The 19,710-nt window shown below is 32.3% G+C and overlaps 2 protein-coding genes across 2 annotated transcripts; one reads left to right on the forward strand and one right to left on the reverse strand.

Annotated features, from left to right (window-relative positions):
- Positions 1-6,224: 6,224 nt before the first annotated feature.
- Positions 6,225-6,440, reverse strand: HELRODRAFT_72056 (hypothetical protein; the record flags this gene model as incomplete). The annotated part of the gene is made up of 1 exon (XM_009013074.1): positions 6,225-6,440. One exon carries the CDS (start codon positions 6,438-6,440, stop codon positions 6,225-6,227), a length of 216 nt encoding a protein of 71 aa, XP_009011322.1.
- Positions 6,441-8,782: 2,342 nt separating this feature from the next.
- Positions 8,783-9,593, forward strand: HELRODRAFT_167575 (hypothetical protein; the record flags this gene model as incomplete). The annotated part of the gene is made up of 2 exons (XM_009013075.1): positions 8,783-9,064; positions 9,555-9,593. The coding sequence occupies 2 exons, from the start codon at positions 8,783-8,785 to the stop codon at positions 9,591-9,593; spliced, it is 321 nt and encodes a 106-aa protein (XP_009011323.1).
- Between the last annotated feature and the right edge of the window lie 10,117 nt (positions 9,594-19,710).

Below are 19,710 nucleotides of genomic sequence, written 5' to 3' on the forward strand. Positions count from 1 at the left end.
AAATTTTCAACTTTAAATAAAATCTTCAAAGATTAAAATGCAAATAATTTAAAACTTTACTTGCTAGAGGTAAAATATTTTAGTCATCAGAACTCTTCAGGGGCATGAAGTTTCGGGTTCTTAATGAAACATTTCCGCTCAGACTAATGCATCATGTATTTTTTCGTTAATTTTTCCAAATTTATTTCAAGAAATCTTTTCAAATTTTAGTTTGAAGTTTTTTTTTAGTAATAGTAGTTGATCATATTTGATTATTCCATAGTTTTGCCCATTGCAAAATTAATATTGAAAACGCATTTATTAGATAATAAAAAAAGTGCGTGAATTATCTTAGTATAGTTATTTTCAATTCTCTTGTAGCTTAAGGTCACTACTGGTTTTAATACTCCAAGTAAAATGACAGAATATTCATAAAAGAAAACCAAACACAAAATCACACAAATGTATATGACTTTGTTTAATTTGTAAACTTTAAACTTACATTGTCATTGTCAGTCATTTTAAAGAACACAACAACAACAACAACAACAAAATGAAACATTTCACCAAATATATCATTCTTTCATGAACCATACAACCATATAATAGTAAGAGTTATCAGATACAAACGCGCAAATTGTATGCAACTGACTTGAATGATTTCAGATGAGGCAGGCAGTGGAACATTCCAGGTGTCAAGTGGTCCAATCTGAGAAAATGGTTAAATTTTTAAGAATGGCTTCCATATTATCAAACTTTAATTTTTTATCCTAATTTCTTACATTTTTGTTTTGGAAAAATTTTTTTTATAGATCTAATCAAAAAGTTTTTTAATTTTTAATGATAAATTAACCTCTTTTTAACATTATTAACAATAACATTGTATCAACATTCAATCAACATACTAATCAACTAACAAATCAACCAACAAACTAACCAACAAATCAATCAATCAACCAACTAACTAACCAACAAATCAACTAATCAATCAATTATCCAACCAACCAATCAACCAACTAACCAACCAACAAATCAACCAACCAACAAATCAATCAACCATCCAACGAATAAATCAACCAATCAACCAGCCAACAAATCAACCAGCCGACCTATTATGCGAGAGATCCAGACTTCGAACACCCTCACTACCACAGAACGCCGCCACGTGGATGCTGTTCAAAGCGTTCCTGCTCAATTTCAAGAACTTAATCTTCGTTCCCTGGTTTTATCATTAAATACGTTGTAATTTAGTTAATCCCAGTTGATTGTAAAATCAAAAACAAAATAAGTTGTGTTGAGTAGCGAGATGATAGAATGGTACGAGACGTTTGATTCTGCATTGAAGTGACGTGTTCGTGTGCCAAATGATTCTCCTCTTTAACAAGCATACCAATTGTTCACTTCTTGGTCATTTTCAAATGCCGAACAGTGCTATAAGTGCTTTATTCACTCCTCAACTCACAAATTTGGTGCAAGTAGAGACATTAGGCACATGCTACTAATTAATTCATAATCTCTTCTGCACTTGAATCGTGTCTCCCCTGCTTCCGAATAACATGTTAGTTAGTCGTTCAATCACATATTGAACGTCTGGTTGTTAATTTAATATTGATTTTGTAATTGGTCTAAAATTGGAGCTTAATTTAATCACTAAAATTAATAGCTAAAATTACGCACTGGCACGCACACACACAAACACACACGCACGCACTGACACGCATACGCACAGTTTACGAGTATAGGCTAGACACATGCTTACCAAATCTGGCTGGCCTGCTGAAACAAAAGCCCACAGTTACACATAAACACATATTCATTTACTTTACAAAATAAGCGACTTTGTCCGCAATTAAACACACCTGCTCATGTTACTTCCATGGAATTCTCGATAGTAGATATATAGCTATCGAGACGTCCATGGTTACTTCCTATCTACTCTTACACGCGCACACATACATAACAAAATATTTTTTCACATACAATTGCACACAGACACACACGTTGTATCTGTGTGCAATTACTTGAGTTGCATTTTTGCTTTTTTATTCCACCTCAACATACACACACCCAACACACACAACACACACACAACACACACACACACACACATGCACATGTCACTTCCTACTTATAGCTCCACACAAACATACAACATAAAACACGCACACAAACACACAACACACACAATACAAACACACACTCAACACACACACACACACACACACATATAGCTCCACACGCAACTACAACATATTAAACACACACAAACATTACACACACAAACATGACACACACACAAACATTACACACGCACACAAACATGATACCTACACACACACAACACACACACAACAACTTCTTCCTACCTGTTTGCACGCTCAGCCTCTCATTTCAGGTACAGACCGACCAACGGCGGGTCATAAAATTCGCACCTACCTCCATTTCAACTTTCCAGTGCAACTTAAATAAGTGAACGCCATCGGCGAGATGGAAGCAAACTTGTCTGAACACCTCACGGGTACTTTAATCAATGTTGGCCTCTATTAAACATCTGCATCTCGTTATATTTTTAATTACAATACCATACGTATAAACGAACACATACTCACGTGTATGTGTGTGTATTGTGTGTGTGTGTGGTGTGTGTGTATGTGTATGGTGTGTATGTTTGTGTGGTGTGTATGTTTGTGTGTGGTGTGTATCTGTGTGTATGTTTGTGTGTGGTGTGTATGTGTGTGGTGTGTGTGTATGTGTATGGTGTGTATGTTTGTGTGGTGTGTATGTTTGTGTGTGGTGTGTATCTGTGTGTATGTTTGTGTGTGGTGTGTATGTGTGTGGTGTGTATGTTTGTGGGGTGTGTATTTGTGTGTGTTGTGTGTATGTGTATGTGTGTGTGTGGAGGGAGGAAGTTTTGTGTAATAAAGTAGTAATAGTGTGATGTGGCCTTGATCGAGCGACGAGTCTCGAAAATAATTTACCAAATTCTTTGAAAGATTAACCGAAATGTTTCATCAACTTTTTATTATTATTATTTTATGATATTTTTTATGTAAATTTATTTCACCATGGTTGACATTCAACTGAATTACAGCAACGTGGAATTAAAATAACGAGGGGATCTTTGATCCTTTGTGACGTCAATAGAATATCTTCTGACATTGTGGCCTAATATTTTTTGCCGAATAATCGAAATTCCCTTACTTCTCTGTAATTTTGTTTATTGGTAAGAAGCTAGCATCCTGATTTGCAGTTTTTTGTTCTTCATTCGTTCGTTTGGTTTCTTTGTTTTCGTTTTTTTCCCTTCACAATTGTTCTTTTAAAATTTCAGATTTGGTTAATTGTTTTTTTTTAAATTCATATGTAGTAGTAGTAGTAGTAGTAGTAGTAGTAGTAGTAATAGTAGTAGTAGTAGTAGTAGTAGTAGTAGTAGTAGTAGTAGTAGTAGTAGTAGTAGTAGTAGTAGGAGTAGTAGTAGTAGTAGTAGTAGTAGTAGTAGTAATGCTGTTCTGGAAATTTCCAGAGAGCATGCTGTCAGGCTGGTTAATTGTTTTTTTTTAATTCACATAAATGTGTTTGTGGAAATGGACTTAATAATTGAGATTTTAAAAATTATTACTTTTTTGAAAGAATGATAATTTTTATAATAGTGAAAAAAAATATTTATTCCACAACTATAACCATCGATACGTCCATTTCAGTTTTATTCTATCAAATTTTCAATCTTTCGAGATAAATTTATTATTTTACTGATTACTTCTTAAAAATGAAAATGCTATCTAGATAAAAAAAAAGATAAATGTAATTGAAGTGAATGAAGGAAAAAAAACTATCTCGAAAGTTCTGCACCCTTGTAAATCAATTCATCACACATAGGCTGGAAGTTCTTTCAATTCTAACATGTTTCTGAATTAGCAAGACCAGGCGTTTTAACCACAACACTGCTTTGTCAGTCAGAAATATATTTCATAGCCGGCTAATTTGTTGAGGAAGTCGTGATTTAGGGGAATCAGCATGATTGAAATTTCTATTGTTTGCTTTTTCGCAGTTTGCCGCTCTGGAAAAGGTTTTAAAAATTGCATGGTGAATTTCTTGGGAGAAAAAGTTGCTTACTCATCAGACATTAATGATATTATCATCCTCACCATCAAAAAACTATCATATTCTTTTCTATCGTTTTACTTTTTAACATTCTGGTCATTGTTTTCATCGATATGACGTAGGATAAACAGTTAACAAGGCCGAAAGATGATAAACTAACTCAGCGATGTTTTAAAGACGTATTTAAATGTTAACTATATTTTCAAGTTTCATTTATTTTGCAAACTATTCATTCATTCGTTCGTTCGTTATTTCGTTCGTTCATTCGTTCGTTCTTTCGTTCGTTCGTTCATTCATTCACTCACTCACTCACTCACTCACTCACTCACTCACTCACTCACTCACTCACTCACTCACTCACTCACTCATTCATTCATTCATTCATTAGTTAATTTTTCATTCGTTTCTTTTCTCTTTCCATCATTCTTTTCTTTGTTTACGTTGCAGGCGTTTCAGTAATTCGTTTTGTTTCCGAATTAATTTATTTCTCATCTATTTTTTTCCTTCATTCATCCATTCATTTGTATTCTACTTTTTTGTTTTTTTTCTCTAAAAACGCGTTTATTTGTTTGTTTAATTAATTATTTATTAAATTAATAATTCATTTGTTCAATCATTCATTCATTCATCATTCAATCAATCAATCAATCATTTATTTATTCATTTATTCATTCATTTATTTAATCAGCCACACACTCGTTTATTTGTGCTTATATTTTTCAATTTAAAAAATTAAATTTCAGCAGTTGAGTTTATTTTATATCTCCAACCATTCGATCACACGCACACACACGCACATACACAGAACACACACACGTACACACACACACAGAACAGACAAACACACACACACACAACACACATATAAATGTTAAATATATCTAAAATTTCTCGCATAAATGTTTTGTTCAGTTTTTTAACCTTTAGTTTTATTAATTTGTTTCTTTTAATAAATTTTTTTTTCAAATGTTTTCAAGAATGGCAAAATTCTATTTTTTTTTTCTTCCCGCCAAAAAAACGAAATTGTCGTCTGCCAATATGTTTCCTGTCACAAAACATTTCATCACCCTGATGAACGTCATTTAGTTTGTAGACAGGCCGCTCGCTATCTGTCATTACATCAGATGTGTGTTGTGTTGGAAGTACTTGTTTGTCTCTGCTATGCGTTTATAAGTGTTACTCTCTTTCTCTCTCTCTCTCTTTCTCTCTCTCTCTCTTTCTCTCTTTTTCTCTTTCTGACTGTGTGTTGGTATGTAGATGTGTGTGTGTGAGTTTACGTGCGTGTGTATTCTGTAAATTTATGTTTGTATTTTAATAAAAAGTGTGTGTATGTGTGTGTGTAGGTGCGTGTGTGTGTATATGTACATTTGCAAATTTGTATCTGTACGTATATACAAGTTCATCAACCACTTTAAATTCTTTAATAATGAAGATAGGTGTATCTGAAAATTGAGCTTGTTCTTCCAATTCTTCATTGTTTGTTGCAGAACAGAACGGAATAAAACCATCGTATGTATTTCGGATACACAACTCAATAGGCAAAGTAGTCTATTAAAAGTATTTGAGACAAGTTAAACGTATTCCAGATACACATAGACCATCTAGTCTAGGATATTTTTGAAATAAATACTGTAATACAGACACATTAGGATCCATCTTGCATGTGTTGTATATACAACTCAATAAGCAACGTAGTCTATTAAAAGTATTTGAGACAAGTATTGAAAATACTCCAGATACACATACAATACAGTCTGCAATACATCTATCTTTAATTGAGAAAATTAATGCTTTCCTATTAGTATTTGCACATGCTTCCGTGAAAAATGCTACCTAAATAATGCAACACCAATTTGTTTGCGACAGTCTAAATGTCTTTTTACACCAAAGACATATCTTAATTGTGCTTGTGTGTGTGTGCGTGTGTGTGTGTGTGTGTGTGTTGTTATTTGTCTATGAAAGTACTTGAAGCATATTTTATATATTATCTATTGTCTGTGTGCGTGTTTGTGTGTGTGTGTGTGTGTTATGCGTGTTTGTTGTGCGTGTATGTGTGTTTGTGTGTGTGGGTGTAGGTGTGTGTGTGTGTGTGCGCGCGCGTGTGATTAGTCTAGGAAGGTAAGATATATTGATGTATGGATAATTAATTACTTTTCTGTTTGGTTGCATGCACACAGGATACACAATTGATGAATCATACACAATATCCTCACACACAATTGACGAATCATACACAATATCTTCACACACAATTGACGAATCATACACAATATCTTCACACACAATTGACGAATCATACACAATATCTTCACACACAATTGACGAATCATACACAATATCCTCACACACAATTGACGAATCATTCACAATATCTTCACACAAAATTGATGAATCAAACACAATATTTTCACACACAATTGATGAATCAAACACAATATTTTCACACACAATTGATGAATCATACACAAAATCTTCAGTTGAAAATTAAATGAAAGTTTACTTACAACACAACGTAACAGAATAACATGCATGCAGTATAACAACACCTCCGCTTATTTTCAAAGATATAGTATAGAGTTTATAGGTTTATGTGGAATTACAGAATTGACTAGCCAACAATAAATATATGCAGATTTTAAGGGGTAGGCGTCAAATAATCAACATAGAAAGGGATTTTCCTCTGAACTATATTGGACGCAGTTAATGAATTTGAGGTTTATAACTTTTCCAATGAGCTAGCCATCATCATCGTTATCTCCATCCTTTTACTTGAAGTTATCTTCATCATCGTCACCTTTACCATCATCATTATTATCACCATCGTCGTCACCATCATCGTCGTCGTCGTCATCATCATCATTGTTCAGTCTTCAGAACTATAATGATGATGATGACAATAAATACGTAGAAGTATAGTATATACCAGGAATAATGCAAGCGTCATACAAATACAAAAACGTTATACAAAATATTATGTATATACAGTCTAATGAATGCCAGTTGTTATCCAAATTTTCAGATTAATAAAATTATTTAAATTCTTAAATTCACAAAAATTAAAAGAAATATTTCAGGAGCAAACCAGACCATGAAGCCTTGCGACGGAAGTGACGTCATGATGTTGTCAGTCAAGTTTAGCTCCTCCCAGAACTTCCCGGATTCACCGCCAAAGTCCAAAAATTGAGGCACCTTATCTAGGGAGAGCATGGCGCAATCAATCACCTGGGTTCGTTATAATGAATGATTCTTCGTTATATGAGAGTACGTTGTAATGAAGTACGTTGTAATGAAGTACGTTGTAATGAAGTACGTTGTAATGAAGTACGTTGTAATGAAGTACGTTGTAATAAAGTACGTTGTAATGAAGTACGTTGTAATGAAGTACGTAATAATGAAGTACGTTATACCGAAGTGAATATATTTGTTCTATAGAAATGAATGCTTTTTATTTGTATGACATTTGATGTATTTTTGAGTGAGTTAGATCTTAAGTTATTTGACATCTCGCATTAGTTGAATGCATTCAAGTTGACAAAAATCTGATATATTAATACGTACCATTGTTAAGTTGTAGGATGTTGGTATATGAACATGATTTGATTTGTATAATGATGATAATTCAGATGAATTTTACAAAATAATAATATATTGGAATAAAATAAAAAAATTGTTTTTTTTGGATTGGTGAATGAATGCTTGTTTTCAAGTTTTTTTTCATTTTTACAAAAGTTTTCAACTATTAAGAAAGTAGCGAGATATTGTGAAAGTTGGACAGAGAAAGACAGATCAATCCGTGATAACTTAGAGTAGCGAACTATGAAAAGTTCATAGATTGGTAAAAGAAAATTTAAAAAAAGTATTGAAATAATAAAAAATAATCAATCAACCAACCAATCAATTAATCAAATCAATCAATTGCATTAGTTAAAATAACAAATCAAACAAAACAAACTTCTTTGGAAGAAGAATAAGTGAATGAGTGAACAAATGAGAACATGATTGAATGAATAACAGAAAATAACAGTCAAAAAGTATGAGAGAGAGAGAGAGAGAGAGAGAGAGAGAGAGAGAGAGAGAGAGGAATAGAGAAATAAATAGCGTTATTCCAGCATTACATAATGGTTAGACCGGCAGCATTGAACTTCTTTCTCTGAAATTTATTACATACAGGCTGATGCTATTTCAGTGCTGAGACGCTGCGTGGAATTTTAAAATAATATACTTTAAGAAAGGAAAGAATAAGCACACATTCATCCACTCATTCGTTCGTTTTCTCATTCATTCATTCATTCGTTCGTTCGTTCATTCGTTCATTCATTCATTCATTCATTCATTCATTCATTCATTCATTCATTCACTCACTCACTCACTCACTCATTCATTCATTCATTCATTCATTCATTTATTCATTCTACCATTATACCATTCATTCATTCTACCATTCAATCAATCAATCATTTATTCATTCAGTTGTCTGTTGAAACATTATTAAGGAAAAGTACTAACGAGAGTATTAATGATCATAAAAATAAATGATTCAACCGTGGAGTAAAGATTCAATCAATTTTTTGTTTGATGGTAAAACGAACTTGATTTGTCGACTGACAACGAGAATTTTTGGTAAAAAAAGCAATTTATAATTATAATAGTAATAATATATAATAATATAATAACAATGATAATAATAATTATTATATTGTAATCAATGTCGCCTGCTGTTACTACAGCTGCACTTGAAGTCATTCGTAGAAACTATCTAACCAGATCACTGAGGCAGAAGCAAGGCAGTGGCGAGGGACAGACCGATGCAGCCACAACTTTCAAAATTGAGGCCAACAGGAAGGCCACACTCATATGGTTGAATATGTCGTCTGCTTCAGTATTTGAGGTTGTCGTGGTTAGCGCTGTAGATGCTGTCGTCGCTGTTAGCGTTGTGGCTGTGGTTGTTGCTGTTGTAGCTGCTGTCGTTGTTAGCGTTGTGGCTGTGGTTACTGTTTTAGTTGTGGTGAACGTACATGCGATTGTTGATGTCGTTGATTTGGTTTTTAAGTAGATAGCGATTTAACTGACAAAGTTTCAGATGAAATTGTTTTTATCTGCCTCCACTATGTAAGTATTGATTTCATTAGTGTTGTGAAATGATAATTAAAGATGTTGCTGTTGTTGTTGTTGCTGTTGTTGATGTTGTTGCTGTTGTTGTTGTTGTTGTTGTTGTTGTTGTTGTTGTTGTTGTTGTTGAGATTTATGTTAGAGTTGATCATGAAAAGAAAAAAAAATATGTATTGCTGACAATTTCTTTCACACTGATGTTGTGTTGCTGGTCGTTGGAGTCTGGCGCAGACTGGGTAGCTCCTCACATGTTCTTTAGTGTATTTGTTAGGCCATTTTAACAATGTTTAACCCAGTTTAAAACAGTTTAGCCGTGTTTTAAAAAGTTTCACATTGGAAAATAGCAACGACATAACGTTCAACCGAAGAACATGTTCCCATCACTGCAAATGATCAGGAATGCATAGTTTAACGTAAATTAAATTATCTTTTTCAAAACCGCAACGATAATAAAAACATTTTTATTTATATCCAGATTATAATAATAATAATTATAATAATAATAATAATATTATTATTATTATTATTATTATTGCTATTATTATTGCTATTATTATTATAGTGAAGTGTTCTGAATTCCTTTAAAAGGTTTGGCCATGTCGTTTGTCTAAAGGTTTTATATTTAAATTTTAATTATATTATATTCTAGCTTCATTCATTTTAAACATCCCGGTTCATTTTGAAAACAGCGCTTCAGTTAATCAATGTTAAAAGTAGTAGTAGTAGTAGAAGTAGTAGTAGTAACAGTAGTAGTAGTAGTAGTAGTAGTAGTAGTAGTAGTAGTAGTAGTAGTAGTAACAGTAGTAGTAGTAGTAGTAACAGTAGTAGTAGTAGTAGTAGTAACAGTAGTAGTAGTAGTAGTAGTAGTAGTAGTAGCAGTAGTAGTAGTAGTAGTAGCAGTAGTAGCAGCAGTATCAGGCGTAGTAGCAGTGGTTATAGCATTATATTTTTGTCCTCTTATGAAAGGCGGAAAAGTGCAGCATGTATTATTAATGTCGCGCGGATTTTGAGCAGATCATGGCGATATTGCATTGGAGCATTGTGCAAACATTACATCGCCATTGCAAAAAAAAGTATTTATTCGTCCACCTCTGATTAGATTTTGATGAAAATCTATTAAATGTACGCTCTATTCATAAATTTGTAATAACATTCATCTCTATCTCTATCATCAATTTAATAAAATTACTAATATATACGTATTCATATATTTATGGGGGTGTAATCAGTGGCGGATTTAAGCAACTTTACAACATTGATGGTGTGGGCCAGAAACTTGAAAATGTTTAAATTTTCACGGGAGGTCAAGATTTGTGGTAGCGTGGCTGACGACCATTTATTTTAGCTTAACACGTTCAATTTTTGGTCGATTTCAAACATAAAACAGTCCCTTCTCGAATGTGTGCCCATTCGACTTAAGGTGCTCGCCTCCCTTGATACAAACGCAAAGAAATCCCCAAGCCCATAAATTGCACTGGGTAGATTCAGGCTTTTTCTCGTGCGCTGCTCGCGTGTGTGGCTGCTTTCGTTGGGGATTAATTTAAAAAAAGTTACGACAGCTATTATGTTTGTTATTTTTCGAGTTGCCAGATATTTTCCAAACTTCCACACATGGATGAATGTCGTGTCAAAGCGTTCATCTTATTCCGAATTGAATTTAAAAATATAATTTTAACAAGTCAAAAGTTTGTTTATTGTTGATTGCAAAATAAATTTGGTTGGCAATTTCCTATTTATGATATTTTCACGAATTAATTATATATTCTTCGGAAACATTAATGTTTAATTTTTAAATAACTCTTCTGTCTATGAAAATTATTGTGTTAATTAAGTAGTTTTTTTAAATCTAATTTCTTAAAACTGTCAAAAATGAAAAAATTACCTACAAACTTTTATCTTTCGGCAAAGAAGTTAACATATTCAACAAATTTTAAACTTTTTAAAACTAACCTAAACTATTAAACCGTCAAAATTATTTTATTTTCTACTAATTAATTTATTTTAGCCATTTCAAATATATCATCCAGATAATAATTCAAATATACACAAAATAAACTCTTAAACAACCCAATGGCTTAAGACCAGTAGCCCAAATAAATCAAAAGTTTTATTCAAAAAGCTCTAAACAAAATCGTGGTCATCGTTTATCATGGTCACTTTTAGTTGTTTGTCAGTTGGTTGACTGGTCATTTGATGCAACTCAGCGATATCATGTACACTAAAGAGTTAATTTTAATTTTATAAATGGTCATTTTTAAATAGTTTTTGATTTGGAGATCTTCAAAGACTGATAAACATTTTTATACTGACAAGCACTGCGGTTTTATGTACGGTCATTTTTTAATTAGGTTTATTAAAATTAATTAATTATATTCATCAATCAATTATGACTAATAATATTCTCAAATATTTATTATTTATAATCAGTTAGTGTTAATCAAAAAATTATCCTTTATTTATAAATAAAGGATAATTGTTTGATTTTCATAGTAAACTTCACACTTGATTCATAGGCGTACAAACTTTTTATTTTATTGTATTTATTACCTTAAACAATTTTCCAAACAATGAAAAAATCACATCCTTTACGTCATACTTTCAAACACGTGCGAAATAATTATTTTTTTTCATTTTTATTTTTAATTTTCATTATTAATTGCATCCAATTCAGCGTTAATTTTCAACTAGATTCAACGATTTATTGTTAAAACATTGATAAACATTATCATTTTCAACGATATAATATATATTTATATATATATTTATAAAATTTATTTATTTCTTTAATATAAATCAATACATTTATTTATCCAAATTTATATTAAAATTATTCGAAATTTCAAAAAATTAACAAATCTAAGCATTAGTAAATCATATAATAATAATACATTACAGCATAGCAATTTTATAACCGAAGACAGACAAATACAAACCAGACGAACGAACAACGTGAACACGGATGAACAACGCGAACACGAATTGAACGTCTCATGTTCTGTCGGGTCACACTGACGAAGATTGCGTTCTCTCACTTTTACCCGTTTCTCTTTTTTTCTCTCTCTCTCTCTCACCACCTCATCTCCATATCTCTCTTTCTTTCCGTGGTTTTGGTGATGTATGAAACGCAGGTTGTCATTCATTCCCTGCATAAAATTGTACATACATAGATTCAGGAAAATTATGTGATAATAATATTACGTATACCTGCATATACTGTACATATACATGTGTGTGTGTGTTTCTATGTGGTTGTATGGGTCTCTGTGTGTGTGTGTGTGTGTGTGTTAGTACGTGCTTGTTTGTTTGTATGTGTGTGTGTATGCACCAAGGCAAAATTGGATCCATTCTTTAAATGATTTAGAATTTTCAACATATAGGCAAAAGTAAAAAAACAGTGAACCCTTTAACGTTATTAGCAGCAAATGGTCTTCATTCAATTGAGAGCCACAAAAAGTTAAAATAGTTCCAACCAGTTTTTTAATAGTAAAATTTCGTTCCCCATAACTCAAAATGGAGCAATTACCTTATCTTCCTCTACTGTGGACGCCGTGCCATTCTGTGCGCACGTTTCGTATTAGTCATTTTCATCTGTACGCACGTTTTATATTAGTCATTTTCATTTAACTTTTATTATTAATACACATTGTTTGCGTATCGAAGGAGAAATATTTACATCCCTCTTCCCAGAAGGATCCATCACACTCATGTACCTACAACTACTGCCACGCTCGGATCTCTACAACATTCACAGGCATGCAGTTAAGTGTATGTGACATCTATGGAAGGACATTATTTTGAAAGAATTTTTTTAGAAACACATTTTTACCACAGGTTACAATGATATTGATTGTATGTATAAGACGCCTGTTTACCAGTTATGTAAAGTTATAAATTAAACTACAAGCTAGAAAATTTAATTATAAGCCATCAAATCCTAACAACTATTTTAATTAGTATAAGAATAAAACAATGGCGGAAAATTAGGCAGCAATTAACGTATGCAGCAAACGGCATGTCAACTATTTTCTACAACACAATCATTCAATGACACAATCACCCAACAACACAGTCATCCAACAACACAATCATCCAACAACACAGTCATCCAACAACACAGTCATCCAACAACACAATCATCCAACAACACAGTCATCCAACAATACGATCATCCAACAACTCAATCATTCAACCTTACTATGGCACGACGACAACAACAACAACACATTCCCTCGAAGTAGCATAACCCTGGCTACTGACGTTTAAGATTAAGTCGATTAAGAAGGATGGGCTTCAGAGCAACTTCAGTTCATCACTCATCCTCTCCCAACTACTACGAACGACTACCGCTTCCATCTTTTTACGACAACAAAAATACTACACTAATAAAGATCTAAAAAACTACTACCATATTACAATACCAAAATTAGTTCTACTACTAGCGACTGCTAACACAATTACTACCCAGCCACTACCATTACCACAAAAACGCCAACTACTACTACTACAGTTACTACCTAACCACTACCACAGAAACGCCAACGATTTTTCCTACCTAGTTCCTCACTCACGCTTAATCAGCTTAAATCAATTTATCCAGCAGCTTCAACATCAGACGTACAGAAAAAAAATAACGAAAATTTAAGAAAAAAAATTTTGACGTAATATGGGTGTGTTTTTTGGTGATAGCAACGCTGGTGAAGTTAATAACTTGATGATGATTTAATGATGAAAATGATGATTGTAATGATGAAGTGTTCAATTTTTTTTCAGGATAAAAATGTTGGCAATGAATAAATTAGCTTAAAGACATAACATGTTATTACATCTTTCTGTTGTAAGCTAGCTCTATTTAACAGCATATAAAGAAAATTTAGTTAAGAATTGAAAAATTTTGAATTTTCTATATCTTTGCTTTTTAAAATTTGAAAAACACCCACATTGCCTAATAAACATGAACATCATCACATTCATCTAATTGATGAATGATGAACCATTGATTATTTCTCTGTGACTTGCTCTGTTCACTATGTATTACAAACATTACAATTGTTTATATAGTCCATCTTATGGTCTCATCTTACCACAAAAAAAACAAATTACAATTTTAAAATGCACAGATCAATTGTTTCTGTAATTCTCTTGTCATCTCTGATGGTCAGCGGTGAAGATGATTTCAATTTGATCAAAACGCCCACACAGCATTCAAAAATATTTATCTAAATTACTCAACAAACATCTGCTGATTTTACAGTAATGCGTCACTTCTAATTGCTGTGGTTAATTTTATTGAGGAATATTTCAACCGCATGTTGGCGCAATTCTATAGATAGTCGATCAGATCTTATGTAAGAAAGAAAGGAATTTGAACATCAAAATTTGAGCTTCAAGATCAATTTTTCTTCTTATTCTCTTGGCGTTTCTGATCTTTGCTGCTGAGTTCATATATATATATATTTTTTTATAGCTTTTTGAAAACAAAATTATTGTATCTATCACTAAACCACCATTCAGTCAGTCAGTTTGTAGAATCTGTCACATCAGATGTTGACGATGAAGATCTGTGGCACAGAGGTTTTTTTTCTATGAGTGTTAATTTACTAATATAAAACAAATTCTAGACACAAATAACTAGACACACTATTACTGGCGCCATTCAAGCAGACCTCCAAACATCTCTGATTTAAACCTCAGCGATTCAACGCTAACGACATTTTCACCGCCTGCTGACTTTGTGGTTGAAATATCTCGGCACCCAATTACGTTTCTCTAATTGCGCGTTATAAATGCAAGTTAGCGCACTCTTAAAGTCGCTTTCTGTCTATTCGTTTCTAACAAATTGGTGAAATTTTTCAAGAAATTTCAAAAAAAATTTTTTTTTTCCAAAAATTAAACAGGGATATTTTTTAATCGGCGTCAAATAAATGACAACTAATATTACAAACGACAAATGAAAAATATTCAAAATAATAATTTTAATATATAACAAATAATAAATGTTATAATTATGTTGGTTGTTAATCGTTCTACTTAGATCAGATTTCAATTACTTATAAATAATTTTGTTACTAATGTAGTGGCATTATCGTAACATCACCACGATCTTATCGTGATATCGCCATATTATGATTATATTGTGATTATAATAAAATCATCACAATATCATCATAGTATCATAACAGCATAATTACGGTATCACCATGATATCATCGTGATATTACCATGATGTCATCATAATATCATAATGAAACATCACAATATCATAATATTATCATCATAGTATCATTATGATATCATCAGTATCATTATGACATCATCAGTATCATTATGATATCATCATAACATCGTCATGATATCATCTTAATATCACCTTAATCGTAAAAAAAAAGAAAAAATATTGAAAAAGAAAAAGAGATGAAGAAGAAAATATTGATGTTCTTATATTTATCACACACACGTGGAAACATTTTCATCTTGTAGACATTCCAGCTGCATTCTGTTCTGCCTCATTTCGCTACTTGTTATTTAGGAGTTCGCATTTATTAGTCCCTACAGATATTATTAACCGTTTCAATAAAAATTGTTTATTTTTTTATTTTTTCACCTAAAAAACAGAAAAAATTACACAAAATTTACATTTTATAAGAAAAATTGTGACCGTATGTAATTTTTTGTTAAATATATTAATAAATTGATATGAAAAATAACAATGAGAATTTTATAAAAAAATTATCATTTAAAGTTCTCTACTCTAGTATACTTACTCTAGTGAGCAGAGAATGGCAGAGGTTTCATCAGTCCTAATTGTCCTAAAAATTAAACAAGGTTTCTGAATGTGTACGTGCTATGCTTATGTCTGCTCGGGTTTGTATGTTTGTTTGAGTTTATGTTCATCTATTTCATATGTGTGTCTATTTCCTGCAAAGATGTTATCACTGAAATGATAAAAACGTTAACCGGAACAACCTTCAAAATGAAAATTTGTTTTCTTATTCAATTTGTATCTCTTTGCCAGGCTAGTTTTAATCTTTCTATAATTTTTTTAAATATTCTATCTTTAGTATTTTTTATTTACCATATCTTTACGGTTTTTTATAACTGTTTTTCGTTCACTGTTAAAATCCCAAATTGTATTCATTAAAATAATTTTATATTAAAAGAACCGACCAGATGTAAAATTTTGAAATGCTACTTAAAAAAGTTCGAGATGAACCAAATTTAATTAATTACATTGAAATTTGAAATGTCTATACAAGTCAAAAAAAAATTTCATTTGTTTGGTTGTAGAAATAAGCTTGGGCAAACCCATGCAAAAAAATTTTAAACTTTTGACTTAGGGAATCCGCTCATCTGCAGGGCGTATCCAATTTCTACTTGCATAATTTATTGATACGTGGGTGTAGAACACTAATAGATTACACACAAAAATTTAAGTCCTCAGTTTTGTTTGTTTCGTTGTTAATTTTTATGAAAATCATTTTGTTGGTTAGTTTCTTTAAGGTTGGATTTATTCATTGTAATGCGTGATAACTGAACTGTATTTATATGAGAATTAAACTATTTTCAAATTCTCCAACAAACTTTTTCCTAACAAATTTTCAGTTTCTTAGATTGACATGCATCTAATTTGATTGCTGATGAAAAATCCGTTTTAATATTTTTCCAATAAATAATCAAAAATTGTTAACAGAACAAAAATTAATATTCTTGAAACCTTTTTTAGAACATTAAAGTGCAAAACAGTTGATCTCAAGAGTAAATGACTTGAGAAAAAAAACAATTCAATCGTCTATCATCATTTTTACTTTTAGAAGACACCCAACACACATGATTCTAGTAACCCAACACACACACTTCCAGTGAACCCAAACCACACATCCAGTAAACTCGCGCCACATCCAATAAACCCACACCACACAAACGAACAAATAAAAAAGAAGAAAGATAAGAAGTACCATAATATCAGATTTGTACATACAGCGAAGAATGTGGATACGTGAACGGCGATTCAATAGTTATTCGCTTGGACATGTGGATGAAATAGATAACGACGGATGGACAAATGTTACACAAGTGCCGCCAATGATTAAATAGAGTATACATCAACGTTTTGCTCAACTTTTTGTTTATTTGTATGTGCATGTATACATAAAATATGTATGCATGTGTACGTGTATATGGATGCATGTGTACGTGCATGTACGTGTGCACGGGTGTGTTTTGTTTGAAGGTACCATTGAAGGAAAAACTAAATAATTTTTATTATGTTATTATGTTATTATTATTATTATTATTATTATTATTATTATTATTATTATTATTATTATTATAGGTGGCACGGACCCCTCGCTAAACAAATGCAGGAAATTCAAAAATCAAATTAAGATAAAAATAAATCAGATGGGCTTAGCAAGAACAGCGTCAACAGAGCTGAACTGAATATAAACATGAGAACGTACGCATCAACCAAAATAATGATGAATAAATCGTTAAATGGAAGATGAAACTAATTTTGATTCAACAAACGAAATAGATTTAACTGTACAAGTACACAGATCAATTACAAAATAGAACTTAGATGGCCAGCTGAACTTGGAGTCACCGTAGTAACTATCGACTGCTGACTTGAAACCGCGCAAGGAGATGGCATTAACAACGGCCGAAGGCAGATTGTTCCATTCTTCCACCACTCTATTTGAAAAAAAAATTTCACGGCAGTCTTTATGGCTAGAACCTATAGTTATGGCCCCTTGTACAAGCATCGTGTGCCAACAGTAATGTAGGGACAACATAGGCAAGGAGCTGACTATGTATTATTCTATGTGACAAAATAAAATCGGCTCTTAAACGTCTGTAGACCAGAAATGGCAACTCTCAACCGGTCCTCATGTGAGAGACCTCTGCAGGATGTTCTCACACGCGTCGCCCTTCGCTGAACTTTTTCCAGCTTTTCTATGAAATTCAATTTTGTAAGGATTCCACATTTTGGCACCGTCCTACATGCGCAACCTCCCCAATGACCTGTACAAAGTTACAAAAGCTTCGTCAGAAAGTCAAAAGTCCTTATGTAACAATGTTTCTAACGAATTCGTACGCTAGGAAACCATGCAAGAAACACATCCAAAACCATTATTTGTAATTATTTGACAAAAAATTAAAAAAAGCACTTTACGCTAAGGCGGCACACACAGAGGTAGGCAGGCCAGATTTCTCGGATACGCTACTCTAAACTGAACTCCTCTTATTCAGTTATAAACAAACATGGAATGAAAGCATACCGGCAGGCTTTTTGTTCGAGCGCCTTTCAGCATTGGTACGCCACTGTCCCCATCACCCGATATTCAAAAGTCATCTGCCGTCCAGTGGCTGTAAAATTTTGTGACATAACTGCCAAAACGCTTCACAACTAAGGGTAGACTTCTTACATATTTGAAATATTTATAGTACGAAAAAGGGTTGCGGTGTTTTTCCTCAAGAAGAGTATTTCATAAAAAGTTTATCGAACTCAGTCAAGGAAACAGAATTATCATGAAAAAAATGAGCTGAACACAAATAAATTGAAACAAAGGAAAAAATAAAATAAATTAAACAAACGAATGAACGAATCATGCTGGCTGTCGTTAATTGCTAATGAAACAAAATCTGTCCTTCGAATGTCGTTTCACACGCCAGAATGCAGTGGTCAACGACACATACTCGACCGAATATACAAAATAAATCTTTTTAGAATTGTTGAAGACAATAATTTAATTATATGCGTGGTTTTATGGTTTCATTATCTCTCCCTGACAATAAAATATATATATTAATATTTTATATTCATACGACAGTAACTCTATCTTACCGTTATATTATGATTTGTTGATATTGATTGTTTAAATTAACATAGCGTACTTTTATGGAGATACTGTTTACTTATTTTGAAACCTTTTTGTCTGTGTGTGTCTGTCTCTCTCTTTCTCTCTCTCTCTCTCTCTCTCTCTCTCTCTCTTTCTCTCTCTCTCTTTCTCTTTCTCTCTCAGTCCGTTTCTGTCCGTTTGTTTGTGCTCATTAATTTGTTAACGTTATTGCGGGGGATTGAGTCTGAGGTGTTCTTAGTACAGAAAGTATTTTCCAGATTAAAAAAATGAATTCCAGCATATTTGTGATTAAAAGTATGTAGGTGTGTTTATTTCTACAAGTCTTTTAATGTTGTTGTTGTTGTTGTTGTGATGTGTCCTGATGTCATCAATGTTACTGTTGTTGTTGTAATGTGATGTATTTTTTGTTGTTGTGATTAAATGGGACGTCATCATCACCGTTTTTGTTATTGTTGTTGTTGTAATGTTATGTATCTGTCACCAAGTTCCATCCATTTGTTGGTGGTGAATGTCGATCTTAGGTTATCCTGATATGTGGAGAGCCTATTTAGGTATCTGGCACATGTATGGAAGGTTAAAACAATCATTATTATCATCCTAATAATAATTATAGTCATATTAATTCATCATATGTAATTATTAATAGTATTATTACTGCAACTAAAAT

This window comes from Helobdella robusta (genome assembly GCF_000326865.2).
Source record: "Helobdella robusta unplaced genomic scaffold HELROscaffold_11, whole genome shotgun sequence".
Lineage (NCBI taxonomy): Eukaryota > Metazoa > Annelida > Clitellata > Rhynchobdellida > Glossiphoniidae > Helobdella > Helobdella robusta.